This window comes from Salarias fasciatus, chromosome 22 (assembly GCF_902148845.1).
Source record: "Salarias fasciatus chromosome 22, fSalaFa1.1, whole genome shotgun sequence".
Lineage (NCBI taxonomy): Eukaryota > Metazoa > Chordata > Actinopteri > Blenniiformes > Blenniidae > Salarias > Salarias fasciatus.
The window spans coordinates 26,843,883-26,856,596 of NC_043765.1; the positions used below are offsets into that span (position 1 = coordinate 26,843,883).

Genomic DNA, 12,714 nt, shown 5'->3' on the forward strand with positions numbered 1-12,714 from the left:
CTACTGGGACAATCAGGACTCAGTGGGTTCAAGCGGTTTCCTTAACCCCGGGCTCCTACCACGTGGAACCGGATCTCAGTTCCGCTTCACTTCTCTCGTTTCTTTCATGCAGTGTTTCATAACTACGTGTCATTGACCATTATTTGTCTTGTAGTCTGTGTACTCTCTGTCGATACAAGTAATGTACCTGTCTGTACTGTTTCTTTCTCTTTCTGTCCCCTCACCCCAACCGGAATAGCAGAAAGCCGCCAACCCTGAGCCTGGTTCTGCAGGGTTCTCCTCCTCTGAGCCTGGTTCTGCAGGTTTCTTCCTGTTAATAGGAAGTTTTTCCGTTCCACAGTTGCTTATGCTGCTCATGTGGATCTGCTGGGTTTTCTCTGTAAAAATGTCTAGAAATGACTCTTCCTCCCTGTAATTTAACATAACATCCAGATCATAGAGCATATTCCTCCCTGTAACTTCAGGTGACCATCTTCCTTCCACTAACATCCAGATTATAGAGCATCTTCCTCTCACTATCCGATGTCCCAGTGCTAACTGCAACACTACACATCATATTTAACAAGTCGTTTTATATGTGAAATGAAAATAATCTGTAACATTTTTAAATAAAGGAACTTTTCTTGATGGGAGTTCATTCTGGAGCCAGTTTGGTCTTGAAGATCATGATTATTTGACTCGATGTGTCCTCATTAGGTCTTCACCAATGTGTGTGAAGGGGACAAATGTGAACTTTGACCCCCGTGCGCTGTGTGTTGCAGTGTGGTCCCCGGCCCTCTTACAGTATTGATTGGAGGCAGGGAAACAGACAGATGGGGGGGTTAAGCCCACCGCACTGCAGCACTCAGATCTAATGACTCCCACTGAGAGACTCTCGGCTGGCCTCTCTCATGCCCTTTAAACACAAACTTCAGAGAAGTTGGGACGAGGCTGGCCTCTTGGAAATTGTGAGACGTCTCACCAACTTTTACGATTTGAAACAGTCAAATGATTTTTATATACAGTCAAATTTCTGAGATGTTCCAGTTTGAGTGGCGGTTTTAGAGAGAAGCTACGATAACATAAACATATCTGCGTGTGTCTATGTAGGCTACGAACATGGTGAGAGCATGGTGAGAGGATGGAGAGAAGATGGTGAGAGCATGGTGAGAGGATGGAGAGAAGATGGTGAGAGCATGGTGAGAGGATGGAGAGAAGATGGTGGCAACATGGTGATGGAAACACGGTGAGAGGATGGAGAGAAGATGGTGGGAACATGGTGAGAATATGGTGAAAGGATGGTGAGAGGATGGTGGGAACATGGTGAGAGGATGGAGAGAAGATGGTGAGAGCATGGTGAAAGGATGGTGAGAGGATGGTGAGAACATGGTGAGAGGATGGAGAGAAGATGGTAAGACATGGTGAGGGGATGGTGAGACGATGGTAAGAAGATGGTGAGAGGATAATGAGAACATGGTGAGAGGATGGTAAGAACATGGTGAGAACATGATGAAAACATGGTGAGAGCATAATAAGAAAATGGTGAGAGGATAATAAGAAAATGGTGAGAGGATTGTGAGAACATGGTGAGAGGATGGTGAGAAGATGGTAAGAACATGGTGAGAGGATGGTGAGAGGATGGTGAGAACATGGTGAGAGGATGGTGAGAACATGGTGAGAGGATAAGAAGAACATGGTGAGAGGATGGTGAGAACATGGTGAGAGGATAAGAAGAACATGGTGAGAGGATGGTGAGAACATGGTGAGAAGATGGTGAGATGATACTGACAACACTCAGAAATGTTGAGAACATGGTGAGAGGATAGTAAGAACATGGTGAGAATAAAGTGAGAGGATGGTGAGGACATGGTGTGAGGATTTTGAGGACATGGTGAGAGGATGGTGAGAGGATGGTGAGATGATACTGACAACAAGGTGAGGAACACTCAGAACATGTCGAGAACATGGTGAAAACATGTTGGTCTCACCGGATGACAGCAGGATGACGGCCTGCAGCAGAGCCACCTCCGAGTCATCCAGGTTGAAAGACGACAGCGACACGCCCAAATCAAAGATGGCGTCCGACACCACGCCCAGGCCACCGTTCTTGAGCTGACCCCGGGTCACCGCCATCTCCCCGTTGAGCGTTAGCGTCTCGCTCTCCGGGTCGTACCGGACGGCTGCGCGTAGCGACATGATCTCCATGCAGCAACCTTTCAACAGGATGATCTGGTCTTCACAAGGCAGCTGCAAACAGACGGACATGTTAGCTCCTGGCTAGCTGCTGACCGCTAACCGCTAACCGCTGACTCATCATTCAACAGCTATCGACAATGAGCTAGCTAACATGTAAACGTGCATGTTGTGAACTGGAAATCAGAACATTCCAACTGGTAAGTTTTAATGAATTTCTACAGAGTAAACGTGAAAATCGGGGCAGTTTCTGTTAGCATGCGCTAACAGTTAGCCTGCTGGACAAATATATGGAATCAGTAAATCCATTTATTAGATCATGCTGGTTTTTAGACTATTTGGATTGCTGTAGCTTGTTTCTGAGGAAATATAGGCAAAAGCAATAAAAGTACATGACTGAATGAAGCTTGGCTTACCTCACAAAACATAGGCAGTTTTTTGGCAAAGTCCACCACTCGGGTTATGGCAGGGGTGATTATTTTTGTAAACTGACTGAAGGCTTCTATATCCACTTTGTTTCCTTCAGGCGCACTGACCATGGACGCTTGACCAATTTCCTCAGGCTGCGGACAGAGAGACGAGGCGACGGTCAGGGACACTGACAGCACTGTGCTGTCTGACACGTCTAACTGGAGGGACTCTTCATTTTCAGAAAATTATCAATAATGTTCAATAAGCAATGTTCGCTCCAGAGTTTAAAGGTGCAATATGTAGTAAATCTATATTTCACTGTTGTGCATTAAATTATTCAATATGGTTTTGTAGAGCATCTTTCTCCCATTAAAATTCAAATTAAACTTTCATCAGGTGTGTTCGTGGGGGTATAAATAAGCTTCAGTCAAAGTTCTAGAGTCTTACCTTAGCTTCCTTCACCCCCGCTGCACTCTGGTCAGAAGTATAGAATAAATTACATGTTATTTCATTAAGAAGCATTGCTTCCTCGACCTGTTGGATAATCAACAGGAATCGTGAAGTTTCAATGAAGAACCCGTCAACTAAAAAGAAAACAAGTTAAAACTGAAGACAGATGAAAGAGTGCAGATAGAAGAAACAGGTGAGCAGACATCAGGCTTGAGTTTCTGTGGCCAGAGTCGGACGCGGCACGACGCACGACGAGGCGCCCAGTGAAACGCGCAACAAGACGCCCAGTGAAACGCCCGAGGTCTTTAGTGAAATGCCGGAGGTGGCCCCCAGTGAAACGCGCAACGAGGCGCCCAGTGAAACGCCTGAGGAGTCGCCCAGTGAAATGCTCGAGGTGCCCGGTAAAATACCCAGTGAGGCACCCAATGAGATGCCCAACAAGACGACCCGAAAAGCCCAATAAGATTCCCAATGATGTGCCTAACGCCACGCCCAATGAGATGCCGAATGAGGTGCCCAATGAGACACCTAGTACAACGCCGAATGAGCAACGAGGCGCCCACTGAAATTTGTGACGACGTCCAACGAGGCGCCCGAACGACACGCCCAGTGAGACGCCCAATGAGATGCCTAACATGCCTCCCAATGCGCGGTCCAACGAAACGCCAACACGAAACCTTACAGGGCGCCAACAGGACACCCAGACAACACTCACACAATCCCCAACATGACGTTGAACAATACGCCCTACTAGAAAAACAACACGGCACCCAAGACGACGCCCAACACAACACCAATACAATGCCCAATATGACGTGCAACACAGTCCCAACGTGACGCCAAAGACTCATTTTAATACAGCAAAATTGCCATCTAGTGATAAAAGAAAAGCACGGAGGACTGAATTGGCCGTCCTCATTTCTTGCTGAAGGAGCGACCAATAAATGTGGCTCGCGTCTCGACACACGACGGGGTAAATCTGCGCAGTTTCCATCAAGCGTCGCCTTCCGCTCGCGCCACAGAAACCCAACATCAAGTCAACAGCTGACAGACTTTCAATCTGGACATGGCGATTAGACTTGAACAGAAAGAAAAGCCAAATTAGTTTAAAAAAAAATGAAGAAGTGAAGTGAGGCGTGAAATCAAAGCTGCGAAAGGAAGAACAGAATGAGAAGAAATCAAAAAATCAGAGGTAGGTTAATTAGCATTTGCAAGTTTAGGATCGTAGCTTTGGCGAGACGCAGAGAGAGAAAGAGAGAGAGAGAGAGAGAGAGATAGAGCGAGAGAAAGAGAGAGGTTTCCGATATAAACTAGTGCTGCTGCGTGGAGGAACACACTTTTCTCCTTCGTCCAGCTAATTCTCTCCATTCTACAAGGAGATACAAAAACACATGGACATATTAACACAGGGAGCAGCGGAACAGTGGTCGGGGGAGGTGGAGGTGGAGGAGGGGAACATGGGAGAGAGAAAGGGAGGGAGGGAGGGAGAGAGGGAGGGGGTCAGGGCTTGAGGAGGGTAATCGATACAATGGAGGCTGTGGAGGCAGACAGAAGGAGGGGCGGGGGGGGGGACGCATGTCTCACCAGGAACTTCCTCTTCTGCTTCCAGTGGTTCCCCTGGGCGTTGGTGGCCATGTGGGCGTCCGTCACCATGCGGATCAGGTCCCACTCCTCCTGGGTGGGCTCCAGCCGGTCCCACACCGTCTTCTGGAGCTCCTCCTTCCGCCGGCGCTCCCGGTTCTCCTCGATCAGCTTCCTCTTAGCCAGCCGCTTACTGTCATCCAGCACCACTGGATGGAGAGAGGGAGGGAGAGAGGAGGGGAAGAAGAAGAAGAAGAAGAAGGAGAAGAAGAAGAAGAGCGCCATCACAGACAGAAACACACTTTAGACGAACACAGGAAGGATCAAAAACTGCAGGGTTGATCACGAAGATTAAAACAAACTTTTGCAACTCAATCTCATTCAAAGCTTCCAAACTCAAAATTACATTTCAGTTACATGGGGACATACCGTCTGTGACCACTAGATGTCTCTGTGTGACCACAGAAAGTTGCTACAGTACCATAGAGCAACCTCCAGTTCTACTATAACTGACTGACAGAACTAGAAACGCGACTGATGTGAAAATAGAAGCCTGAGTGGCAGAGAAAGAAATGGTTGGTCAGATATCTATTTCACAGCTCAGTGAAGACAGGGATTAGTTTTCACATTGACCAGGTGATATTATTGGAGGATTTCAATATTTGTGTTTAGAATTCAACATTTTCTCACATTAAGTACAGCGTCATCTGCATACAGTGAGACTTTCCTTCCATGCAGAGTCTGAGTGGACCTACACGCAACCAAGAAGGTATAAGGAGCTTAAATGTTATCGTCCTACTTGAGCGTGGTTGGATAACAGAAGAGACGGCGCTGCCGACAACAGCGACCTCACGGTTTCTCACTATCAAAACCACTGCTTCTGTATAAACCAGAGCTGGAGGAAGAGTGAATGTGCTGAAATGTCCAGGAAGGCGGCACTGGCTGGACTTACAGTCTGTGGCCATCCCCACTGCGATGCACTTCTTGAAGCGACATTCCTGGCACTGGTTTCTCGTCACTTTGTCGATGACGCATTTCCCGTCGTACTTACAAGCGTAGGTCGGGTTGAGATTCTTCTGGATGGTCCTCCGAAAGAATCCCTGTGGGACAAAGCCCTCACATCATCATCATCAACATCATCGTCGTCGCCGCCACCGCGTTCGTCCCAGCTGCCGCTGACAGTGTTACCTTGCAACCCTCGCAGGTGATGCAGCGATAGTGGTAGCCCGTGGCTTTGTCCCCGCACACTACACATAACTCATCCTTGTCCAAGTAGCTCGGTATGTACCCTGGAAAACAAGAGGACAGGGAGCGAGGACGCCCGGGTCAGCGCAAACAACAGCAAGTGGCTGGACAGGAAGTCAGAGGAGGCAGAGAAGCCACAGCAACGGTTAGAGAGGGAAGCTACAGCTTCAGGAGGAAAAGTTTAAAGAAAGGAAGAGGAATTAAATAGAACCAGGATTTCAAAGTAAAGTGAAACTGTCCCTGTTAAACTTGACCATGTCAGAATAAAGCCAAGACTTTCACAATAAACAAATCTCTGGTGAGGTGTTGGGGATAAACCTAAACAAAGATGAAATGTACAAAATAATTAGGTTAAATTATTTGAGGTTGACCTTCAAAATAAAATCTGAGCTTCAAAATAAAGCAGATATAAAAAGAATATGGTTAAAAAAAAGTACAACAAAATAACTTCAAAACTTAAAAATCCTGAAATTTGAAAGCGTCAAAATAAAGTTGAAACTTTCAGAATAAAGAGAAAAGCAAACAATTAAAGTTAGATATCAACGTCAAAGTAAAAGAATAACACTAAAGAAGAAACTACAGATAATTATAAGATACAGTTAAAATATTGAGAACATTTGCAGAAAGTGGAAAAGCAATACCAGAATAAAAAAAACCTCAGATATTGAAACCAAAGTAAAAACTTCAAATTAAAATTGTTCTTAATTGAAGGCAAGGCTTCAAAATAAAGCTGAAATTTTAATATCAAAGTCCAAACAAAACAAAAAAAACAAAAACAAAAACAAAAACAAAAAAACAGCAGCTGCTGAATTTAATGAAAATATTCCAAGTTAAAAAAGAAAAAAGACACAAACAAAAAAACTTGTGATAACGTTGTGTTTTCAGGGAAATCCTGAAACTTTGAGATCAAAAGGAAATTCAGGTTATGTTCTTTTTTTTAACACTGAAAATTCAAGTAAACAGCATTCTTTTAGTTTGTGTTTCTTGGAAAATAATTGAAATATCAGGAAGTGAACAAAACTTCAAAATTGTTAAGAACAGTTGACCGTCAAGTTCAAATTTCAAAATTAAATGCAACTTTTTGATAATGAAACTGATGTTTCCAGGCCATAAATCAAAGAAGAAAACATTTAAAAAGTTTCCTCTTTACCTTAAAGGTTTGATGTTTTCATTAGAAACGGTAAACGGCGCTCGACTCATCTAAACGCGGAATATTTGATCTAATCTGAATATCCAGATTAGAATGACAGTGAGGGATTAGAGGAGGCCGCCTCACTGATTTCTGACAGCTGATCAATATCTGCTCCTTTCAAAGAGCAGATCCCGCTCCTTCTGTTCCCCCAACATCAATCAATAGGGACCCCCCCTCCGGGCCCCCCCCCCCGGCCCCCCCGGCCCCCCCCGGCCCGGCTCAGCCCACCTCAGCAGGTCGGAGCAGCCCACGCCGCAAATCTATGGATTTATACTCAGACATCATTGATTGATTGATCGGGGGGACGGGCATCAGTAATTAGCACGCAAACAGATGAACGGAGGGAGAAATCGTAACACACACACACACACACACACACGCACACACACACGCACGCACGCACGCAAGCACACACACACGTACACACACAAACGAACGCGGCGTTTCTGAAGACGTCAGAATAATGAGACTCACATTTCATGATGAGTTAAAATTATTCCGACCTTTAAAACGTCACAAATATTTAAACCTGACTTTACACCAAACAGGATGTGTGTCTTTATATATATAACACACACACACACACACACACACACACACACACACACACACACACACACACACACACACACACACACACGCACACACACACACACATTAATTCAAGTATCTCCATTTATACAAAATGTACATTGAAATATAAATATGTATACTATATATACATATATAGATAGAGATAGATATATATCAACATAAATATATAGATATAGATGTATAGACAAATAGATATGCCCATAGCTATAGATATATAGACAGAAACATATATAGAAACATATATAGTTTTATATATAGGTATAGCTGTCTGGACAGGCAGGTCTCGGTAGATGAGCTGTAGACGCCTCCAGGTGGTTTTAAATCAGGGCGCAGGTGTTTAAGCCGGCGGCGGCCTGGCGGCCTGGCGGCGGGCGAGGCGGGCCCCGGGCCGCCCAGTACCTTTCTTGTGGCCCTGCATCCAGTGCAGGTGTGAGAAGTCCGGCTTGACCTCGGGGTAGAAGTCGGGCTGGTGGTGGAAGTGTCCCAGCGGGACGTCCACGCCGCAGAAGGCGGGCGGGCCGGCGGCGTACGAGCAGGAGTAGTGCTGGCCCGGGAGCCAGGGCGGCTCCACGCAGGGCGGGTGGTGCAGCGGCTGGGACTCGTAGTGCCCGTACCCGGGGCCCTCGCCCGGGTACATGCAGTGCTCGCCGCCGCCGCCGCCGCCGCCCGGCGCCGGGTGGCCCCCCACGTCGTACACGTCCGGTATGCAGTAGTTCATGGCGGTCCCGGAGGAGGAAGACCTTCCTCAGGATGACCTCGCAAGGGTTTGGTGCGTGGACCTCAAGGCGCAGAGGCGACGGCCCCGCCCGCCCCGCCCCGCCCGCCGCCGCCCGGCCGAGTTGGCAGGCGGAGATTTATGACGACGCAAAGCTGTAATCTGGCGCTCCACAAATCCTTGATGCGCCGCAGACGGTGGCGATGCGGCAGATTAGGAGCAGCGCCGGTGTAAAGAGCGCGGCGGGCGGCGGGCGGGACATCTGCGCTCGGCGCCGCCCGCCAACAGACACGATCAAAGAAAGAAAACTTCCATCAAATGTGGAGCTTTCCAGCAGCAATAGCACTACTGCCGCCGCCGCCGCTCAGTACCGTCCTGGAGGCATCGCGACATTCTGCGAGACAACGATACGTTTCCGAAACCCTCTGACCTTTAACCCCACTGTGTGAAAAGCCAGGTTGATCCGAAAACAAGCTCATTGGGAAGGATGCGATACAGAGAACGGAGCGAACTTTCGAAGTCCGACTTCTTCAAAATAAGAGCCGAATGTGTCGGTTTAACCCGGAATGAAGAGACCAGGAGCATCTGCAGTCACGACTCTGTCTGGAGTTCTAATGGAAAATACTAAACACACAAAACTAAATGAGCGATTCCAACCTTGTTAATGCTTCATGTCATTAAAATATAGAAAATATAGGAACAGTGTTTTTTTTTTTGTTTGAATTTTTTAAACTTCAAAAATTAGATTTATTTAATTTTTTTAAATTGTTTTTTAAATCTTCAATTTCTGATTCATATAATTCATACCAAAAACAATACATTTTTAAACTATGATGAAAGTTTTAACAAGTTTAAATATTTTGAAGCCTGACTGTAATTTAATTATTCTGTTTTTTTTTTTTTCTAATTTACGGTCAGTTATTTGTTCCAAAAGAATAAAAATGTCAATATTAGATTTTATGAAAATTTCTTAAAAAAATAGAATAAAAAATAATAAATCATAAAATAATTTTACTAAATCATAAGAGAATATTCTCAACACAGTTTAATTGTTGTGAGTTGGTTAAAATAAAATATGTGATGTTAAATGAACCACTGTGAGTAAAAACATCACTTACTAACCTGAAGAATTGATGTATTTTCTTGAGTGAGAGAGTTCACAAATTCCTGAAGAATAAATTCAACATTTCTGAAGATTAAAAATGTTGAATCTGTAAAGAAATTCAAACTAATTGCGAGAACTTAAATATTTTATCTTTCTGGATTTCTTTTAGTTTTTAACTGATTTGATTTGAAAGTGTACAAACAAAAAACAGAAAAAATACACATGGAATTAATAATTAATCAGACAGGGTCATCACAGAATCTAAATTATTTTGATTGAATTTAACAATAAACTAAATAAAGTTTAATGGAAATATCCTTTTTTTATATCACTTCTTATAACTTAAAAAAATAGCTGCACAGTTTAATTAAAAAATATATATGAAAACGTATTTTTAAATTAACCAATACAAACATTTTCCGTACTCACTTTATTTCCTTCCTTTTCTTTTAAAATTCATCTTTTTTCTGGAAAAAAAAAAATAAAAGTACATGGATAGTTTTGAACACCAATTCAAATTCGAAATTTTTTTTATTTTTTTTCAATTTTACCTTGAACTCTATTTTTGTTTTTCCATTGTGAAAGCCGGACTGAAACCAGCAGGCTTTAAAGTGTGGAGACTGCAGGAGCCGCTCGTGGAGGGGCAGCCGTTAGAGTCCGGCCCCGGGTCTGAACTTCCAGCTGTCGGGTCCGGGCTGAGCGGCTCGCATCGCGCTCATTGATCCCTTTCCGATGAGATCTCATTATCCCGGCCGGGACCGACGGCGGTATTGATCAGGCCTCGTGCTGAATATTGACGGGATAAGCCTCCTCCCTAATGCCTCCTTCAATAACGTTTCCTCAGAAACCTCAAACCGGATCGATGCGTCGCCGCAGAAAAACGCGCCAACGTCTGAGACGCTGCAAATCCAGCAGGCAGAACATTCCGGGCTCGCCTGAGCTTCAGGCTGACGGAGCCTCGTCCAGAAAGCAACAAATCGGCAGTTTGAAGGTAAAATGTTATTGATTAACCCAAAAACATCCCCCGGCCCCTCTTAAATGGAAAATTACCATTCATTTTCTAACTTTGTGTTGTTTTTTTTTTTTTTTTTGCCTTTAATTTGAATTAACTGCAAAATGACTCATGATGAAAAAACTAAAACTGTTCAAGTTCAATAAAAGAAATTGGAAAAGAGAACTGATTTGGAGAGGAAACAATCAATAATAGCTGTTTTTGTCAACCTTTTGTGTTTTTTTAATCAATATAAAAAAAAACAACAACAAAGAAAACAACAATTTAGTTAAGAAATCAAGTTGATGCTGCACAAGTTGATCAATTCTAACCTCACTGATTCAGTGCAGACTCAGTCTAAAGAATTCTGAAATGATTCCATCACTGAGGTCAGCAGGAGGTGAAACAGGAGCTCTGTGGACTCCTGGGTTCGCCTCACTGGTGGCTGCTGGGAAATGGATGAGGGGTAGATTCCAAGAGATCCTTCAGCTTTCTATTTTCAGGAGTGGAAGGGAGAAAAAAAAAACCCAAGAAGCTTCGGAGTGATTAAAGAGCAGGTAAGAAGTCTGGATCGGGCTTCTGTCTTCCGCCTGCTGACTGAGAGGCGTCTGATTCCAGCCCCTGCAGACACCTTCACGTTTTATTCTCCTCACTGAGGCCTGTTAAACCCAACAAAACCTAAATCTGTTTCATTAATGTGACCTAAAGTAGCGGTGGCCGCCATGACGGTAGTGCCGCAATGCATCATGGGCGTTTGGGATGAGATATTCAAGGTTTAAACATTGGCTTTATGGTTTATTTGGGGGTTCTGATGTTGATACTGTTCTTGTTGTGTTCTTGTTGTTCAGTGAATTAAATAGTTTATTTGCTTTTCATGAGAAGTGTTGTGTGTTTGATCTGCTCCACATCCGTCCACATGGAAACTGACGGCGTTGAGTTTCTACGGTTCCACCGAAACTAACCGTTTTAACTATTTGAAAATGTCAAATTTATTTTACTTAGTTGACAAAAAAAAAAAAATGAGTAAAACTAACTCAGTTAAATTGGTTTACACAGAATAATGTGGTTATGTTGGATCTAAAGGAGACAAAACAAGTTGGAATGTGTCGATGTAGTTGGTTTGAGTTTGGGCCTCATCCTGCACAAAACGTTAATAGTGTTCATCCAGTGAGTCATCTGGTGAAGGAGTCTGGACCAGACGGAACCCAGGTGGACTGTGGGGCTCAGGGGAACATGGCCGCCGCCGCCTTGGCTCCACACCAAGCGCCATCCTCCGCTGGTAAAACTGTAATTCAATCAATCACATTTGCATCTGGTTTCAAGTGTTCCATATGGAGACGTCCTGCTGGACTGGCTGAAATCTTCAGAACGGAATTTTGGAACGCTATGAGGGACGTCAGGAAAGCTCCATCCACTGTATTTACTGTCAATACTCCACACTCCCTGTCGCCTGTCCTCGGCTGAACCCTCCGAACCACAGCTGTTTGGCACGCTGCCCGTCCAGAAAAAACGGGAAAGTCAATACGGAAAGAGCGGATTAATCGGTTAGCTACAGCGGGGGTTTTCCAGCCTTTGGTCCCCTCGGCTACGGTTAGATATGGAGGTGAAGTCTGAAAGTTTTGACCAGAGACAGACGGTTTGCAGGGTGTCTGGAGTCTCTCAGCTCGCACTGGGTGAAGCAGTCCTGGAGCAACGGACCAAAATGTCCGAGAGACGCCTCAACGCCTCGGTGAGCCTGGAACACCGAGCACCAAAAAGAGGGTCCGACGCAGAGCTAGCAGGGTGTACCTGGTGGTACCTGGTGTTACCGACACACCAACAACACCATCAACACCATCAACACCATCAACACCATCAACACCATCAACACCAACAACACCATCAACACCATCAACACCATCAACACCATCAACACCATCAATATCATGGAAGAAAGGGACTCGCAGGTCAACTCATGGATACAAGAAACTCAATGCTACGCTGGATTTCACTCATTTAGCAGAGCAGTACCTCACCAACGGAAGGGTTTTCAGTTCCTTGCAGGTCCGTTTTCTGGCCCCTGCTCCTCCCAGTCTCACTATGTCTGAATTGAACATTTCACTGTGAGTCTGAATCTGGATCTGTTCCATATAAAGTGGAAAGCGTCCCCTCAGAGTGTCTTTGGACATTCCGGAACCTGAGGGAGTAGCGAACATCTCAAAAGCCTCCCGCTCTGCACACTGCCGGCTGTTCCTGGTTCTTGACCTTGAAGTGTACTG

At 44.9% G+C, this 12,714-nt stretch overlaps 1 protein-coding gene across 4 annotated transcripts in view; it reads right to left on the reverse strand.

Moving 5' to 3' along the window:
- The window catches only part of thrb (thyroid hormone receptor beta), a 97,332-nt gene that overhangs the window by 1,220 nt on the left and 83,398 nt on the right, over positions 1-12,714 (reverse strand). For 2 of the 4 annotated variants that reach the window (XM_030120188.1, XM_030120189.1), the window contains 6 exons: positions 5,803-5,903; positions 5,567-5,714; positions 4,618-4,823; positions 3,031-3,117; positions 2,589-2,735; positions 1,968-2,226 (listed from right to left, as the gene is read on the reverse strand). In XM_030120188.1, the coding sequence (XP_029976048.1) occupies positions 1,968-2,226; positions 2,589-2,735; positions 3,031-3,117; positions 4,618-4,823; positions 5,567-5,714; positions 5,803-5,903 (948 nt within the window). Of the gene's footprint in view, positions 1-1,967; positions 2,227-2,588; positions 2,736-3,030; positions 3,118-4,617; positions 4,824-5,566; positions 5,715-5,802; positions 5,904-8,044; positions 8,364-12,714 lie in introns of those variants that run through there. The other 2 variants (XM_030120187.1, XM_030120185.1) reach the window with 2 other exon arrangements.